At 42.1% G+C, this 19,784-nt stretch overlaps 1 protein-coding gene across 1 annotated transcript in view; it reads right to left on the bottom strand.

The window, feature by feature from the left end:
* ano2b (anoctamin 2b) overlaps positions 1-19,784 on the bottom strand; it is a 50,059-nt gene that overhangs the window by 12,057 nt on the left and 18,218 nt on the right. Inside the window, exons 14-22 of the mRNA XM_076722313.1 lie at positions 12,223-12,297; positions 11,765-11,966; positions 9,778-9,889; positions 9,423-9,480; positions 9,217-9,317; positions 6,875-7,017; positions 2,558-2,710; positions 1,733-1,785; positions 534-712 (exon numbers count right to left, since the gene is read on the bottom strand). Coding sequence (XP_076578428.1) covers positions 534-712; positions 1,733-1,785; positions 2,558-2,710; positions 6,875-7,017; positions 9,217-9,317; positions 9,423-9,480; positions 9,778-9,889; positions 11,765-11,966; positions 12,223-12,297 — 1,076 coding nt within the window. The remainder of the gene's footprint in view (positions 1-533; positions 713-1,732; positions 1,786-2,557; positions 2,711-6,874; positions 7,018-9,216; positions 9,318-9,422; positions 9,481-9,777; positions 9,890-11,764; positions 11,967-12,222; positions 12,298-19,784) is intronic.

Below are 19,784 nucleotides of genomic sequence, written 5' to 3'. Positions count from 1 at the left end.
CAAAAGCTTTCCGAGTTTCTGGTGACTGCAAACAGTAAACAGTAAAGGGCTGCGATTGTTCTTCCGGTGTGAATGTAAGAAAATGCAGATGTTATTCTAAAGGTTTCTCGATATGAATAAACGTTTGAAAGGAAAGAGAAAGTTGAGCTGGAGATGGACATCAGCTCCATGAACCACAGATCAAAGAAAGACATCCTTCTCTCAAATTACATGAATACTAGCAATGAAATAAGCATATAATTGGTAGTTCCTTGTTGTTGATGCAGAGACTTAAGGAGAGTCTTTACGTATTTGGTAAGGTCAAAGCTATAAGCTATGACAAGACAGAAAATGGGGTGCATGGGCATGTACAAGTATCTATTTTTATTGGTGGCTATTTTCGCTGGATTCTGAATTAAGTAAGTATTATTTTCATGAAACTCATTGATTTGTTCTTTCTATTTAACAATGCCTGCCACAAGTACTGCTTCCAAAATCTCAAACTGTTATGTGTTTGCGTGTGTGTGTGCATGTGTATGTGAGTGTGTTTTTACCGGCAGAAGGTGATGTCCCCGAGCTCGGAGTTCTGCGGTGCCGTGCCCGGTTTAAAATTGGACACGTTGAAGTAGGAGAGCGTGTGGTCAATGAAGCCGTGCATGGTGCCTGTCTGACTGAACATGTACTGGTAGACGAGCCGAGGGATGAAGTCCGACGTGAAGGAGATCACAAAGGCCTCCAGAGGGAAAGAGACAGGGTGAAAAAGTGAAACACCTTTCTGTCACAACAAAAAATACACCAAGACAAGAAGTTTTATCCTGGAAATCTGGTGATTCGACAAAGTGAAAGAGGTACAGGGGGTCAAACTGTTTCTTTTTTATGTTTAAAAGCTCCTGTAAACTATGCATTTTAGAGATATTCAATTTAATGCATTGACATCTACTCATTTTGTAGCATTAAATAAAGTGTGTAGTACTGATAGATGCATGATTAGGTTCATGCACAAAAAGGGGAATTTTGCTGTCAGTTTCATTGCCGTGTGTGTGTGTGTGTGTGTGTGTGTGTGTGTCCAATGCCCCAAAGCTCTAAAATAAATAAAAACTCCTGCTGCTTGGTTTTCTGAATCCTCCTCAAATCTGTTTAGTATTAAAAGTAAACGAATAGGATTTTGCTTGCTGGCCAAGGACAAATCCCAAGAAGAACTTTCCTGATTCCACAAACACACACACACACCTTGACCTTCACAGATCACCATGTTAAGGTGTTTCAGGCATAATTCTGGGATCTTACAAGGTCATGACAGATGACCTCTCAGAGCGAGCGGAGAGGTTAGATCTCTGTTCAACATCAACTGTTATCATTGTGAGCGATGGGTACATTAAAATATTTGCAGATATTCACACAACAGAACTGATGAAAGCTGGATTACGTGTTGAAATGTCCCAGCAGAGAAGTTCAAGGTCAGTGGCAAAGCACTGTTATGCAATCCTTGTTAACCTTTGACATCTATTCTTGTCCATCTATGATGTCTTTGAGGTTAACTACCCAAGTCTTTCCTATTTGTTCACATTAATTACACTGATGTCTCAATGTTAAGTTAGTCCTGACTTGAAGTGTTAAAGTGCTTTCTGTGGGACCTTAAAACAGCCACGTTATATAGGGGACACCCGCCTTCATGCATTTATTGTGCACATATCTGCCTTCATCACTAATTCAATGCAGATAGGAAAAAGCAGGACATTACATTAACACTTACATTTATGATGACTGAGAATTTTCCCATTCCACTCAGTATGTTGTACCATATTCCTATAGAAAGAAGAGCAAGAGAGAGGGACAAAAAGAGAGGACGGTTCAAGTGATGAGGATGAAGAGAGCGGAACACACAGAAAGAGGAAGATGTGTATTAAGCACAGTGACAAAACTTTAAATGGGTTCTGAGAGCGAATCTGTACCAGTTTCCCATCGCTGATGAGACATTTCCTTTAAAAGCACAAATGTTGCCCTCATGGTGGCATAAGAGGAAAAATCAGGGGATTACCAGAGTCGTTAGGATTTATTCTCTGGGGACCACGAGTCTGAAAATTCATGGCAATCCATCCAGTAGCTAATGAGTTATTTCAGTCTGGACCAGTGGTGGACTGGCCGACAGACGGACATCACCATGTTTGACATTACCCAGATGAGTTTTAAACAGATGGTCAGAATCTTTTTTACATGTTATCCATCATGTTATCCATATGACTTACTGTACAACCTCTGGGCCTAGTATAGCTCTTCAAAAGACAAAGATTTACAGAGGTCAAGTTGACATCAAGGCTGACTCGTCGAAGAAATTTGAGCTTTCAGCTGACAGCAACAACGTGAATGTACTCCTGCTGCTTGTAGAATCAGCTGTGAAACCCGCCTGGCTGCCTGAAAGGGCTGTTAACCCCAAAAGAATTTAATCAGTGGCTTCAGTGGCGAGTATTTGTGTCCCATGGTGTTTGTTACAATCCTGTGTGGGCGGGTGCAGTATTTATGAGTAACTTATGCTCTGTGTGTTTATCTTTTCCTGTTTCCATGGGTCACATCAGCTTACCAATATCTTTAGCACGTACGGCGACCGGCCTGCGTAGCTCTGTGACAAACTTCTTGGCATCCAGCCTGATCTCGATGACGTTGTTGAGCAGAGCGAAGAGAGGAGCGAGTGGGAATGAAGCCACGAACAGAGAGACGAAACCGAACTGGATGACTGGAGAAGAGAGATAGATCATCAGGCATGCTGCAGGAGGTGTAGTGTGACGAAACATCAAGACACTGCTAAATACAGCTTGGCAAGAGGAGTGAATATGTATGATAGGCCTGTCATGAGGTGGATGTGGTGTTACCATTTGTGTGTCTGGATATGACACACATGCACACATATCCTAACATTGTTTCTCATCATGATTACGCCGACATTCAAATGAACGTATCCATATTAAAAGAGTGTGGTCCCACAGCTTCCAGCTATTACCAGACTCCTCACGAAGACGAGGAAAGGTGAGCACATCATTCATGGAAATTCCACTGCTGGACTGTACATTAATAGTTTTACGATGTCTTTAGGACATAAACACAACCCAAGTCACACTTTTCTACCACGAGCTGCAGTTTAAACAAAGAGTTCCTTAAAGAATTTACAGCATTTTGAAGAAAACAAAATCATATGCTTGTGAGGTTCGTGTTTACCATCATGTTGGTATCATGGTTGTCAAAACGTGTAAAATGCTACTGTCCTGCTGGAACCATTCTTATTCATTTTCCCTATTTCCATTACTGCCTTGCAGCAGAGTTCACAGACAGAAGCAGCGGGTTGGTAATGACTCTAGTCTTTGTCCATCTTAACCTCAAAGCATGTGCCATATTTTCAACTTAAGCCAACTGAAAAGGTTGTTGAGCACTCAGGGTGGTACATTTTTTAAAGAGACAGAGAGGCTTTCCAGCCTCGACACGGTCCTGAAAAGCATCTCGGATCCACCTAAAAAATGCGAACTTCCTGAGTTTCAAGTGGTGCTACAGTTCAAGTCAGCGGGTTTTGCATGTTGAAGTTGCTGTAAATGAGTCTTTTCTGCCATTTGACAGCATCATAGACATGACACAGGAATCAAACCAACATCGGAAGCACACATTTCAAACCGCCACTGAGACGCCGTCGTCAGATTGACAGTCGTGAATGGTCATTTGTCTGGTCTGGAGTCAGTCTGTCTGTCCAGGCCCTCTCTGTGGTTCAGATGATGCCTTTTAAGGTTAAACACTCCACTGCACCGGCTGAACTGGGACTTTTTTTGATTAAACAGAGTGTGGAACTATGTGTGTGTATCTGTGCTGCATGTTTGCGTGCGTGTGTGTGTATTGTTATACAAGTCAGTCTAATTCAATAACCCAGAGACACAACATCCATGACTAATAATTAAAACTACAGTTGATGGGGGTTTATTGTAGAGCACATCGCATCACATTTCTAGTTCTTTGGCTGAAAATGGTTAGCTTCCAGAGGAAGGCTTTAGGTTTGATGATTTTGCAACTGACTTATACATCTTTCTTTTGGGTTGCTCAGTAAATGCTCAAAACAACATGCACCTGCTTCCTAAGAATGTGGAGAGGAAACATGAGAAAGACAAGGCTGTTTGCATGACTTTGGCTGATATACGGCTCTGATCGGAGCCGTGGAACTTTAGCAGTGTGGGAACGGGGAATTCCAGCGAGCCGGAGACGGACGGCTTCACCTCGGGACGCCACGCTGAGACAAAGAGCGGGGGGGAAGAAAATACGGCAGCAGAGCGGCGAGCGCTAGAGGGCAAGCTTAGAATAACCTCACCATCCACCTGAGCCGAGGTTGACGGGTTCGAGGCTGGCCGCATACACACAAAAAGAGGACACGCACACCTTAAAGACACAGAAATATATAATAACAGAGCTAACACAAACCCAAAACTACCCGTTCACACACTCACAGCTAGGTGTGAGTGTGTGTTTGCACATAGAGCTCAGACATTTCTGACATTCCTTCCTGTGCCCTGCAGCGACATCAGCCCAGGCTTCTATCTGTTTTACTCCCCCTCCTCCTCTGTCCTCTGTCCTCTGTCCTCTGTCCATATCACATGAAATCTCCACATTATCATATCGCAGCTCCATCAACACTCTAAACAAACCTTGTCTGTCGATGTTTCCAGTTGTGGAGAGTTCTTCCGTCTGTCCCTATAGTGCAGATATTTCTAATATGTTCAGTCTGGTCCATCTTCTGGAGGCTTAGTGTTGTTTTTTTTAGGTTTTAAATGGCTTTAACCTCAGAGCACAATACTCCTGGTTCACAATCCTTCACATACAGATGTTGGCAGGTTCTAAAGTCAAGCTTGTTGCTGCATGCGTGCTGACTCCATCAAGCAGGAGGAAAATGTTCAGATATATCAAGTTGTGTCTGTATCTGTTTTTCTTTAGAAATTTGTCTCTTTGTTTCAGTCATTTCTCTATTTTGTCGATATGTTTAGTCATTCATTTTCAGTCAGGTTCTGTCCTTTCTGGGTGATCTTTGTCACTGATTCTGTGTTGCTGTGATGGAGCCATGTTAAAGTTTTTCCCTTTCTGAGCATCAGTGTGGTTGTGCAAACTGTTTGTGGAAGCACATAGAGGGCAACTTTAAAATCCGTAAAAACTTAAAGATCTAGAGACGTGCTGATACCAGTCAAGGCTGGGCATGAGAGTGCGAGCTGGTACATATTTGCACATGTTCTGGGAGCGATCCATGGGTACAATATCTGAAGTACTGGGGAATTGGCTAGGCTCCATTCTGCCTTTACATCCACAGTTTTGTCTCCTTCAGTATTTTAAAAGTTGGACTTATCACAACGTCCCACTGCAAAAGAACTGATTGATGAAAGGATGAAGATTTCATTGTGCTTGTGTTGGAAAGGATCGCTCAGTGTGGACTGCGGCTCCTAATATGTCTGACTGTCTTTTATTTAATCCAAGCTGTTGCATCTTTAAACATAAACTAAATGGAAGAAATGTCATGGGAAAGATGGACTCTCCCTTACTTCAAGTGTTTAAATCAACAAATTGAAAGTCTCTCTATCTGTTGTTTATTGTTGCTTTCCTTGAATGTTTGGCCTTCACTATGTAGAGTGGGACACTAGAAGGCTGTTTGTGTGTGTGTGTGAGTGTGTGTGTGTGTGTGTAAAAACCATATCAGAAACAAATTATTATTATTATTATTAATATATGAAGTTTTTTCATGTGTCTCTGGAGAGGACTTCCATGAACTGCTCACCATCATCAGCAGTCTGTCACAGAGCACAAAGAGATATATGACAAATCCACTCATTACTGTGACAAAAAGAAAATACATTTCAGTCTTCCATGTTGATTCCTTTAAATAAATGTTCCATTTTTCAGTGCAGTCTATTTCTTCAAAACTCAAGGCTTTATTTTTCCCCCAAAAAAGTTTTGACTGAGCAGGTGTTACTTTGTTATGACTGCATTTGGTTGTAATTGCACAGGAGATGTACCCACAGCTATGTGTGTGCGTGTCTGTCTGTCTGTCTGTCTGTCTGTACCCTCAGACATAACAGCCTAACACCTGTAGCATTTTACCGGCTCCATAAGGTAAATTTCCCCTGAAAGACAGTGAATCAGTCCAAGTTTACTGGCATATCACTGTCCCTCCTTCCAGCTATTTAACCTCTGAATGACCTTAACGATGACGTTTGACAGATAAAGACACTGTCAATCTTAAGTTTATTCTGATTTTGCTTGAACACCTCACTTTATCTCTGTTTTCTCTCTACCTGGCAGTTTTAAGCAGGATGAAATGTAATGAGCCTCTGGATTATATCTGATTTATGGATTTTTCTTTTCCCATTGTATTTTTTTTTTGTGCCAACCACAGTTAAGACAGACTGGTGGTTCCAAACCATGACACTGCCAAGCTCAACTGAGGCTGAACTGACTAATGTAAAAATGATGTGGAGATTTACAGGTTTTCCATGACTGGTTTCTTGCGTCGGACCAGCCATCGAACGCAACAAATGTATTAAAACAAGTCAAAATTGTGCTTAAGTACAGTAAAAGTCGCTTACTGAGCTTAGGTTCCATTGCGTCAACAGTCATGATTCAAGTCCTTGTCAGGTCAATGTAACTCAGGCCGTTTAAGGAATTTTAACAATTGGCAAATGCTGTTCATAAAGGACACATCCTACAGGTGTGCCCTTTTACCTGAGAAGGCCATGTTGGTCTTCGCAGACACAGATCACATAACACCTCTCAGTATGCACAAGGGTGCTCATTTAAACTTATGTTGGTGCCTAAATGGTTGCTCTGCGCCCCTGAGGCTAGTTTTCTGTGTGTGTGTGTGTGGTGTTTCTGCGTGTAGACTCACTCATCTCCATGTATTCAGGCGTGAGGCCTTCAAAGGGAGCCAGGGCGTAGTCCAGGTTCCACTGCTGTGGAGGCCTCTCCTCGTCCATCTCCTTCTCTGCCGATCCCTTATCCTTTATCGCACGCACAAGCTTCTTCAACTTCCTGAAATGTGCATAAAATATGAACTGCAAATATGATCAAATTTAAACAACAAAAAAAAGGTTAATTTGTACTGAATTTGGTAATTATTCATCAAAGTTAAAACGCTGCACTTGGCACCTTCACTGCAGCTGGAGGAATACATTTCAAATCCTGATTCCAATGGAAAAAAGAAGTGCGTCTCCCAACCAAATAAACTATTTACTTTACAAGGCGCTGAACCTAAATGCTCTTCATCTGTGAAAGTGAAGCGGGGTGGTGCTGATGTAAGCGAGGTGTACACAGTAAACCTTCCCTGGAACAACAACACAGTCTCTGCGTGTGAAACATGATACACATGCATGTATTTATATAAGTTAATGTAGTGATACTATACGTTTCATCGTGGACAGACCGGTCCAACAAGCAGAAGCTGATTGTATTCAGATTAGCATTCAAGTGAAAAAGTGAAATTGTGTGATGCTAACAAACTGCTGGGAACACAGCGGGGGGGGGGGGGGAGTTTTATGTGTGTGTTTCTGCCTGTTAATAACGACCACTCATGATCAATGTGTAGGTGTGTGTCTGTGTACAGTGTATGTGTCCGTGTGAAGTGACGCATGTATGACCTCTGTGGACAAACATGCAGGACTTGTGTGTAACAGTGTGTGTTCTGTGTGAGTATCGTTGTGTATGCATGCGGGGATGCATGTGCTGTGTGTGCCGCTTGTAAAAGAATTCTAATAAAAGCAGCTAAATGCTTGACTGCATTATTTATTGGGTTATCACACACACACACACACACACACACACACACACACACACACACACAGAACACAGGAGTTACAGATGGCATGGTGCATTCAAGGAGCTACTGAACATATAAATGTTTACTGTCCATTAAACACACACAGTTGCGTACAATATGTCCACACTCGTGGACAAACACACACTTTTTACAGTCTGTTTGAGCATACACACACACACACACACACACACACACACGCACTCTCCAGTCAAGTTACTGGTGCTGGTCTGAAAGGAGATTAGAGGATTCTGATGTAGGTCAAGACTCTCTTACTCTCTGTTCACCTCCTTCACGCCTGGTTCCTTTTCTCTGCTATTGATGATCTGTGATTTCATAACTGCTCATACATCATGTGAAAAATGCATCAAAAGGCATCGGATTATTTGATTCAACCTGCACTGAGTAATATGTTTGACATTTTGACAATGTGAAAGGGGGCACTTGTACAGATAATTATCAACTAACTCTACAACACTATCCAGCTCTTCGCTGAGTGTTAACCTGAGCATCAAGCTAAAGATATATTCTCTCAGGAGTGTTTTTAAAGGACAAATCAACATCAGACTGACAGCCATCAGTGGTGAGAAACATGAATCTACATGGGGTGATAACGTTACACCCAGTACCAGCTTGCATGTAAGCAGAAAAAAAACATTATTACTATAAATTGGACAGCATTTCGGGGCTGTTTTTGCTGCCCTCTAGTGGTCCACATTTAAACTTTAACACACAAATGTCTGAAACAATTTAAATACTGAGTTTTGGAAGTGAGTTTTGCTGTGGGCTACAATATAAGACCTGCTATTTTAGCCCATATTTGTTCAGATTTTGGCAAACTGTCACCATTAAATTATTCTGAATTAGCTATTAGCATTCTGGTTTGCAGTACATGTATGTACTAATGGTTTTACTGGTCAGCTCCCAGTCGTGAAAGCTTTTTAAGTGGATGAGTGTGAGGCAGATGAGTAGATGGTATGTAGATGATATGGTGGTATGCGCCGTGGCTCGCTGATCCCTCGGGATGTCCTGAAGAAAGCTCAGCGCTTGATGAGACTCACCAACAGGTTAGGAGGTCAAGCTGTGCTTACAGCAACAGTAACAGTGCAGCCTCAAGTCAAAAGGCACCTCTGCTGTGTGATGGGTGTTATAAACAGAGCTGACCTCTGATCTGTGGTATTTGCTCGTAAAAGCTGAGCTGTTACACAGGATGAAGCACCGTTGCACAGACATGAGAGGAATGTCATCAGAACAACACGGGAGAGGGAATCTCATAAGTGCTTGTGAGTAAGCATGTGTGAATGTAAGTATGCATGTTAGCTGTCACCAGACTAAATATCCCCCCCCCTTGAGCCTATCATTTGACCGCTTTGTGACTTGGTCGGCACATGCAGAAAAAAAGAATACATTATACTCACGGGATGCCGATCTCAAAGATGTTGTTCTGGATCAGCTGCTTCCCCAGCATGATGATGCTGAGCTGGATGCACAGCTCAATGAGGCAGCCTCCTGGCGCACACTGAGGGAGACACACACTTCATTTGTACACTCAGTCTTTATCATTTTGTGTTTTACTGATTCGGCCCAATGAAAGGAAACATAGATGCAAAGTTGGGTGACAAACCTCTTCCATCCGATAATCGTTGAAGACGTACACGTAGTTTCCAGGTCGACCGGCAAACCTGCGAAAACACACAAATTGAGGACTGAGAGGTCACCCTGTAGTGATGTGTATTATTGGCATCAGGTGTAATCCAGGTTAAATGCAAGGCTTGTTAATGCACATCATCACTGTCCAAAGAAAACCATGTATCTCCAAACATGGAGATTTTGACGTTTTCACATTAACGGACGGACTGAAAATACCCTAATGTGAGCTGAATGCATTGACACAAAGCTGAAGATATTTTGAAGATACATGTTTTGCACAGCACAGCGACGCTCAGACACCCTCCCACACACTCAAGTGCAGGACTTACCGTCCCTTGAAGAAAGCCACGTAAAAGATGGGTGCGTACGCGTTCATAAACTTGAGCAAGAAGGCTTTCAGGATGAGACGCTCCTCAAAGTTGGTTTCTGTTTTAGGAATCTCTGAAAAACAAGTGACACAAGGGAAAGTGTAAGAAAGACTTGGCAGGGTAGTGTTTCCTGAGGTCAGAGGACAGCAAGGGGGCGAGAGAGAGAAGCAGGGCAGGTTAAATGACACATGAAGAGGAATGTATGTACAGTATACTAGGAGTGTTTTTTATTAGGTGATTGCATGAGAACTGTCTGAGAAAAGTGGTGATTCAGTCTGACTCCTGAATTGGAGTTATAATCACTGTGGTGGAAGTAGGTTAAAATACTGGCACTTTTTTATGGCCTACACTCCCTCTCTCTCTCTCTCTCTCTCTCTCTCTCTCTCACACACACACACACACACACACACACACACACACACACACACACACACACACTTCTTCTTTCTCACACCCCCTCCCATTCTTTTCCTCTGTTTCACAGGTTTTGAATATGAATGTGCATGTGGTCGAAACCTCCCGGGATGACTGATGGGATGACTGGAGCATGAAAGCATCAAAGTTTCATCAAACAGTCCACCAAGAGGCAGAAAGCCTCTCCCAGTCTCCCACACTCACAGATGCAGAGTGATTACGTGTGAAAATCTTGATTTTGTTCATTGAGTTGCTTCGGCAACATTTTTGAAATATGCCATCATGGATATTGAAAGCGGCCGAGTTAAACTCTGACTCCCATTAGTAATAAGTAAGGAGCAGAGGTGGATTCAGCTGGACACTGGACACATTTCACTTCTAAAAATATTCTTTGATTGATGGCACATTCCTGAAATGCTGTTTATTTTGAGGAAGTGAAACGAAAGTGAAGCATAAGTGCTCACTTTTCTGCTGGAGAAATATAATAACGACTACTGCACACAAAACTTGGAAATCTTGCAAAAGCCAAAATTAACAACAGTTTATTGGGGAAAGATTTGTTTGCATGTTTACATTTGTGATGCTGTGTGCACATACTGTATGTGTTTAATTGTCACTGTTGGATATCTACTGGGACATTCTACTCTATGTAGGCCATGAGGTCAATATATTGTACTGCTGTGGATATAAATACTGGAGTGTTTGCTTTGTTCTTTATTTAGTCATTTGAATAATTCCACGAGGGATTGGTCACGTATAAATGACATGAATCAACAATGAACATTAATTCATTTACTCATTCATAAGAGCTACAACCTTTTTGCCGCATCTGGAAAACAAATTGTCAGCTGGATTTGGACAAGCTTTTATTCTGAAAGGAATAGTTTGATTTTTTTGGGAAGCATGCTTATTTGCTTTTTTGTTTGTTAAGAGTTAAGTTCGATACCACTTTAGCTTAGTTTAGCCCAGAGGCTGAAGCCGGAGAAGGGGATATCCACAGTCTCCAGGACCATATGACACATCCTCACCAGAAAAACGGCTGTGTAGGTCTTTTGAGCAAGTAGGTTATCGCAACCTATATTTATGTTTATTGTTAGGCTGCGACCTCTAGTGGCCATAGCAATTATGATGGGGGAAAGGAGGAAGTCAGGTGAAGTAATATAAAAGGCAAAAAAGTCCACATTTGTAAGTTGACCATGCATTTGTAAGCATGAACCATGTGACGACGAAGGTGTGGTTCACCTGTTACTGGTACTCTCCAATGGTGATATGTCATTCTGGTAGCCACTGGCAATCGACCTATTTAGCCATAAATATGAGGATGTGTTGACTTTACAAAGCCACTTCACTACACAACCCCTGAGGTCTTTTCCTGAACCTAACCCAGTAGTTTCAGTAGTTTCAGTAGTTTGTTATGTGCTCCATTTTTTTCATGCATGTTTTCTCACTTTGCTCATGTTTCAAAAAGCTGTACTGCACAGACTTCTCAAAGCCACCATGCACTTACTAAGAGTAAATGTATTCCTTTCCGTACCTAGTTCAGTCAGCCACAATGCCACAGCGCCGTAGATTTCATCGAGGATCAGAATAACCACCAGGTTGATGATGACCGCTGTGGCCGTCACCGTAACCCGAACATTGGACTTGGTCTCCGGGTCGGGGCTCATCGCCATCAGGGCCGACACTGTGATGCGGTAGACGATGACGCCGAAAACTGCTGAAAACGTCAAGCCAAACTGGGAACAGAACAGAAAAAAAGGATAAATTATATACAATGAAAATAAATTAGTCATATTTGTCCAATACTTGCAGCGCAGAGGCCGGAATTAATATTTCAAAGAATACATCGATGTAGGTCACTCATACACTCACTTATGTACATTAGCTGTGTCATATACATGTTTATTTTCCTATTTAAAGTGCTTTCATCCATACATACTGAGAAAATGCATGATTCTAAGTAGAGCGTTAACCTGATTTTAATGTACTAACCATAAAGAGGATAGAGGAAACGTTGATGAAGTATCCAGGAAGACGGTCTTTCCAGGTCAGCTTCTCTATGGCAGCCTGACAAGACAGGGGAGGGGGGAGGACAGAGGGGGAAAAGAGAGGAAAAGTTGGCCGTCACTCACACAGTGTCCAATGCTTCATCAACTTCTGCTGGAAAATCTGTGATGCAGAACAGAGCCGCCTTCTGCGACACGACAAAAGAAAAAAAAAAAAGGAAGCACAAAGCTGTTTAATATGGTTGCACTGATTAAAAAACAAATGTCCTGATGTGAAAAGCATTGTCATAGTTGTCTTTCCGCCTTTCAAATGGTGTCTGAAAGCTGAATGGAGAGTTGAAGCAACAGCGGGATTTGTATTTCACCGCCTCCGCAGGAAGTGCTACTACGTCTCAACAGAGAGACATAAAGGAGCACAATAGCCCATTTTACAGTCTGCATCCTACATTTACAGACCAGCCGGGAAACAAATGTTTTCACTCAATTGTCCCTATAATACTGAGACGACTCCCAGCGCATGTGATTCAACCATTTTCCGAGGCAATGGTATGGGAACGTGTTGTGTTGTTTTAGTACTGAAACGAAATTATATGAAAGAAGACGCACATTAGACAGCCATTTTTGTTAAAACATGTAGATAAGTAAATATATGAAGCCAGGACAGTGACATCAAAAATAAAATTGGGCCTGAAAATGATACAGTGGCATTGAAAGACTTGCATTGGGAAAGCGTGAGCCAAACATCCAATAAGAGCCCTGAAGGACACAGTTTTAAGCATCCACGCAGGATAAAGTCATCATAAACAGTTGGACTCAATCATGAAAGTGGTAAAAAGAAAAAAAAAAAAAATCAGGAAGGGGAAGGATGAAAAAAACATTTCAGACTTTGCTAATGCCCTCTAACCTGCTGACTCCACCCTCACAACCACTCAAATTAGTGTGTATGGCGTGATTCCCTGCACTTAAAACCAGCGGGAGAAGCTGACCTACTTGCATGAAAAAGGAAAGCCGCTTCGCTGGCCTGGCTGTGGTTAAATATGGTTTGATCTCTGCAAAGGCAAATGCTGCATCTCCATCCCCAAGTATGTGACCCTCTTTACCCACATACACACATATACCAACATAGCCAGACTCAGGAATCTCACACTCACACAGACGACAGAGTGATGGACAGAGTCTGTACATTGCAATGCCTTTAATAGGGCAATTAGCACGACAGCAGCACCATCTAGTGAACACTTTGGCACAGTACAACCTGCTATGCACACACTCGATTCACACTGACAGAAAACTTGATGCCAAAACTGGTTTTATAAGAGACCATGGAGCATTAATGTTCATTCTTGAGCTTTAGTTTATGCTGTAAGTCCATTTCAGAGCATTCAACGTGTCCACAGATCCTCATTTAGGTCATGTGACAGCACCTGAGCCAGCTCGATTCGCTAAATGAAGGCCATGAAATGTGGCTGAAACCTATGACAGCAAGTAAGTGGACCTTTGAGATTACAACACACCGCAGTGTGTGTTGACTATGGCAGTCATCAGTGAGGTCAATATTACAAAAGATGCCAGAGAGGAGTATTAAAATTAAAGCATGTCACACTTAATAGTTTCTTCTGGGCCAGAGAGCTGCATGTGTGTGTTTGTGCTGCTTGCTTGTGTTCCCTGTTCAGGCCGTTCCATGTTCTTGTTCTGTCTTTGTTCTCCTCTCCTCTTCCTGTCTGGACTGAGGCTTTCTGTCTCTCTGCAGAAAGATGAGAAGTTGTTTGAATCTCCAGCATGTGAACACCAACAGTTAACCATCAGTACAGTGAAGTGGTAGAACAGTGTCCTTCTAATACAAGCTGAAGCTAAACAAGAAATAAAGTGGTATCTTCCTTAATTTAGTTACACTCCCAATCACATTGCTGCCTATCAAGCAACTTGAAGCCACTGTACATCATTTATTTTTCATCAGACTGAGAAGCACTAGATTGATACCTTTGATAGCCATGTGGAAATGGCTGATGGGAGGCAACTATCTATCTCTGCATTAGATGTCAGGACTTAAATGAACTCAAGTATTAGAATTGTGTTATATTTACATTGTGAGCAGCAGCAGTTTATAATTACTTTCCCTTTCAGAAAAGACTTCAGTCAGTTTGTACCAGAGTACAAATAAATGAACACAGTGAATCAACTTACCATGAAGTCACGTGGTCACATGGTCTCTGCAAAGCGTCCAAGTTTCTCCCAAACATCTGGATGTCTCTCTGTGTCTGAACTCAAATGTTCTCTCCTTTTAACTTAAACGTATTATCATTCATACATTTTACGACTTTGCAAGCTTGTCTGATTCCTGATATTCAGTTGAGAGGAAACACACATCTACATACAGCCTTCAAAGACAGTAGGTATTTGTTCTTATGTCCTCTATTAGAAATGTTTTGTTGCATGGAAATGTGCTGAAAGGGCCCATTGTTTACACACCTCACGGTGGCATCCCTTCATAATCTTCTGCCAATATGACCCATAATTGTACCTCCCAGTCAGGCTGAGAGAAAATGAATCAGCCTCTCAGCGGGATTCTTTTAATAAATGTATAAAATAAATAAAAATAAAGTTTTTTTCTCATCTAGCTGCGTACAGTATATGTCGAGCCACTTTTCTGTTTCATCTGTGTATTCAGTGTTCTTTAAAAAGTGCCTTTTGGGCCCAAGCCTTAATTTCAATCAAGATGCTTTTCAGGTCATGTTTTAAACACACACACACACACACACACACACACACACACACACACACACACACACACACAGGCTGTTGAACCTGGGGGATCGACTTATTCGAGGACAGAGACACCTTCAGAGCAGAGGTGTGTGTTTGTGTGTGTGTGTGTGTGTGTGTGTGTGTGTGTGTGTGTGTGATGGTTGGTGGGGACAGCCGTCAGACAGTAGGGTAGTAGGAAGTGGGACAGGTGTTATATTTGGCTCGTAACCTCCGTTGAGGAAAGCCCACCAAAGCCTTGACTTGACAGAGACTCAGTGGTTACTTCGCGGTGTCACTCACTCCCTCTGTTCACCCTCCTCCCTCTTGCTATCTCTTTCCATCTTCTTCTCCTTGTGTCCAAACCCCAGATGTCCTACAGCGTACCCATGAACCCAGTTTGGAGAAAATGACACATCCTAATGTCACATTAGTTTGGCTGGTGCACTGTCAATGACATTGTGAGGGCTGAATATGTCTGTTCTTGTTAAATATGTATAATAATATAATCCATGTGTCCTGATGGCTAACACTGCACGGAGCAGATGTAGCCCAGTCATTGACAATGTCTAATGTTGGTACCAAATCCACACATAGCTGCACAGAACAATACAAAAGCATCGCAAAATTCCCACAATTGAACAAAAACTGTACTTTCTGTGGTTTGCAGCAGAATGTACTTTCTGCTAACAATCCCACAATGCAATGCGTCACACTGCATAGATGCAAAATTGACTGTTGTGTGGTTCTGCAGCTGTTGGTGATGATACAAAATGACTTATAGCTGTCAGAGGTCACATTTTACTGCTCACTGTAAACCACTGAGTGTCTATTACACACACACACTCACAGAAAGAGACACACACACACACACACACACACACACACACACTTCACTGTTTTTATAATTGGTGCCAGAAGCTTAAACTGAACATACCACAGTTGGTGCATTGAAGAAATCCATATCAGTATCAGATTTCATGCCCTCATGCGGTTCCTTCCGATTATGATGGTAATTATGATTTATTACGGCAAAGAACACAAACCTACATCTAATGCTGCCTCTGTAATAACCACTAATGAACGGTGGTAAGCCAGATGGAAGACTCTGCAAGTGCCTGTGCTGGTTTTCCAGTGGTAAGATATTTAAAATCATCCCCTACATATCTTTTTTTTTTAGCTCTCTGGACATGTCTCATATTATTAGCACTGACAGCTCCTCATCTAAGAAATGATTTGAAAGGTCCTGACAGAGGACTGTCTGCCACTGAGGAACAGACGTGGCTTCAGTTAATAAATATACCAGAAGGTAAGAAAAAAAAGGGCATGTTGAATGATGTATGTCCATCATATTATGTCAGGACACATTCAAAGTGCCAAATGAATGCTACTTGTTAAGGGCATGAGTATTTGATTACTGTACATTAGCAGTGTTTGGCATTGGAGGATGTCTTGTGATTAAAAAAATAAAAGGTAGCAACAATAACTATGCCTCTGTCCAGAGAGATTCTATTGGCTGGATAGCTAGTTTGCCCTCCTCGCTCTTTGATGTATCCTCTGGTGTTTTTCGTGTTTCCCGGAAGTTATAGCAACTAAAGGCGGTAAAGGGGGATATGACGCCATTGACAGGCGACCGAATGAAACGCATTTACCTCAAGTAAAATTACATATTTCTCTTCGTCTGAACGAATTATTTGGGATAAACAACTCAACCTATAACGTAGGTCTGGTCGATCGATTTCAGACGTTTTAATGCAGAAATATTAAACGTTTTCAGTCACTCTTAATCCTACAGCCTGTTTCACAGTCTCAGGTAAAGAAACAGAGGGTTCAAGTGTGTGTGTGTGTGTGTGTGTGTGTGTGTGTGTGTGTTTGAGAGAGAGGGAGAGAGCGAGAGATTTCTGTGTCGCCATAGTGACGTTCACTAATCTTACCCCTGGCTTCCTGCCCAGCATGCCTCACTCCCACTCAGCCGCCCTCCCTCCGTCTCTCTCCCTCCCTCTCCTCTAAGTCTCTCTCCGTTCATTTGAACATCTCATTGCCTTTTTCTCTTTGTCTCTCCTCATGTGTCGAGCTCTTTGTCTTTTTTAATTCAGCTCCACTGACGACTGATTTGAAAGTCGCTGCCAAATGCCGAGCTGCCAGAGCAGCAGGTGCAGAAGTACGGTAACGTCATTCAGAAGAGCGATTTTGACAGCAGACGCGTCGACCTGTCGCTGGAGGAGAAGCACAGGTGTAACTAATGATATTAATTCATGATGCTTCATGATTCATGATCCGTCCCACTTAGGTGTTCCACAGAGTTGTTAGCAGAGTTTATCAGCTTTTATTAATGTTATTTGTTACACCAGCGTCTGGCCAATTCCTACTGCACTGAGTAATCCTAAAACAGCTGGGAACTGTAGTTTTTAGCAGACGTCATTCCAACAGGACTAAGTAGTGTATGTGTTGGGGACTATGTTCAGCCACAGATTAATACGTGTTTGGTTACTTGAGAGTAATTAAGGCTCAAAATAAACTGCGGTGTGCGTGCAAGGTACTGAGGGAGCGCGCCACCCTGAGCAACTGCGCGGCTCACTGATACGTTTGTGTAATAGTTTTTGCACAGTAATGGAGCTCTGTGGCACAGAGGAAGTGAATATATCAGGCTGTCGCTACGCACGTAATTCCAACGCAATGCATTACTGTGATAAGTAACTTCAACTAAAATCTAACATCCTCATTTCAAGTCCAGATGATGACACATGCTGTATCACGACACAGCACATTCGCCGTAAATTCAGTGAATACTTTCTGGAAAATGACCACATGGAAAGGCTTATTTCTTATTACATACTCCACAAATAAAAGGTATTCACTCATACTTGATTATTTTTCACATTTTCCTTCTGTGCAAATGTTAAATTATGCATGAAACAAGATATAAAGTATTAATGGGAAAGGATATAAAAATGTAGAAGTCAGACGGGTTCTTTTTCCCTCTGTTGGATATAATAATTCGACTATTACTATTATACTGTTGTAGTGTAATAGATTACGTTTACGTGTTTACATGCATTATTTAATTTGAAAAAGTAATTAGTTACATTTCTAGTTTTGGCCAAAAACAGTGGAATAACAACACTGCCTGTTAGTTGGATCCAGTCATTGTTGTCATTCACCTGTTTGACATTAGTGTATGTCGTAAGTTTTGCTTGTGTGTATGTACTCTGAGAAACCTCCCACACACACGCTAACACACTGTCCAGAAAAGGGAACTACACAGACTGATAATCCCTGATTAGCATCAGCTGTCTGTCTCAGGTCTGTCCATCAGGTCATCTTAAACATGTCATTAACTACGACCAGGGCTTAAAAACATTCAGCAGCTAAACTTGACTTTAGTGAACGTTGTAGTTTTTCTGACTCACTTCTTGACCTTTTCCCGCTGCTTTGGAACAAAAACACTCTCGATGCTGGAGTTTCCAGACACGCTGCCTCTGTTTTCATTAATACAGGCTACTGTTCCCTCACCGCTAGTAAATATACTGATTATTTTTGCACAAATGGAGCAAAAATGCCTAAACTAAACAACTGCCATCATTATTCAGTCACTGGAAATATTAAACTTAGGAAGTAAAATATTTTATGACATCCCCGAGACAGAAAATCTGGCTACTGATATTTCAGTCAACTTCAATTAAGCAAAAAACTGAAAAAAAAAACTGTCGTGTTACACTTTAAATCCCTCAAAGAGACTGGTTGTGACCATCAGATATGTGGATTAACATAAAAAACGAAAGGCGCACAAACAAATACCTGAGGAGTTGAGACTGTAGAAGCCAGAGGATGGGACAGGAAGAGCAGAACAGAGAGACTGCAGCCTGCAGGAGAGGAAAAGAGAGGAGAGGAGAGGAGAGGAGAGGAGAGGGAAAAGGGAGGTCAGGAGGAAAGGAAGAGAAAAAAAGGGAAGAGGAAAGGAAGAAGAGGGAGCAAAAGAGGAAAAAGAAGGTGAGAGGAGGAGGAGGAGGAGGAGGAGGAGGAGGAGGAGGGCAAGGGGAGAGGAGGGGTTACCGGTATTCCTGCAGCCATGGCAGACAGTAGTTTTTGTCTCCATCTGTCCTTCCCTGTCACTGTCCCGTCCTCCAGCTTCTCTGGCTGCAAGACAGAAGGACAGGTTACACACACACACACACACACACACACACACACACACACACACACATGCATAAACATAGAAAAAACATTTGCATAATCAGAGTATCTGCCCAGTGTTCAGACCATCCCCCATGTTTACCTCCACTATGAGTAGCTATGATCTACTGTACTAACTACACTAACTATGTATTTTCTCTGTATCTATCATTACATTGCAGCAGCCTGTTGAAACTAGTAGAGTTAAATGTAAAAAAAACAGCATATGTGGGTGTGAATCCCATTTAATGTATGTTTGTACTGCAAAATGTCTGATATATGCGAGGGATAAAAGCCAACAAGTGATACACGTTCCATGACTGCAGGAGATAACAAAGAGGCAAGGAACCACCCGACAGATAGAGAGAGAGATCTTTGGTGTTGTTCATTTCTTTTTCTTGACTTACAACCAGCAATTGTTGACACATCCAGCAACTCAAAGAAACACAAGTCACATCCGTCAGATTTCCTACTTTTATCTCCAGGTTAGGGTATTTGGGATGGCGTGGCCGTGATCCTGTATCATGTGAATTAGAGTTCTTTCCTCACTCGGGCAGGAAGCCATCTGTTGCTGCAGCAGAGTGTATGTGGGCCAACAGGACTCAATGTGATTGACCCAATTTAAAGATGAAA

This window comes from Chaetodon auriga, chromosome 22 (assembly GCF_051107435.1).
Source record: "Chaetodon auriga isolate fChaAug3 chromosome 22, fChaAug3.hap1, whole genome shotgun sequence".
Taxonomy (NCBI): domain Eukaryota; kingdom Metazoa; phylum Chordata; class Actinopteri; order Chaetodontiformes; family Chaetodontidae; genus Chaetodon; species Chaetodon auriga.
The sequence above is the reverse complement of the archived record's forward strand: the minus strand, read 5'-3'. Positions and strand labels throughout refer to the sequence as shown.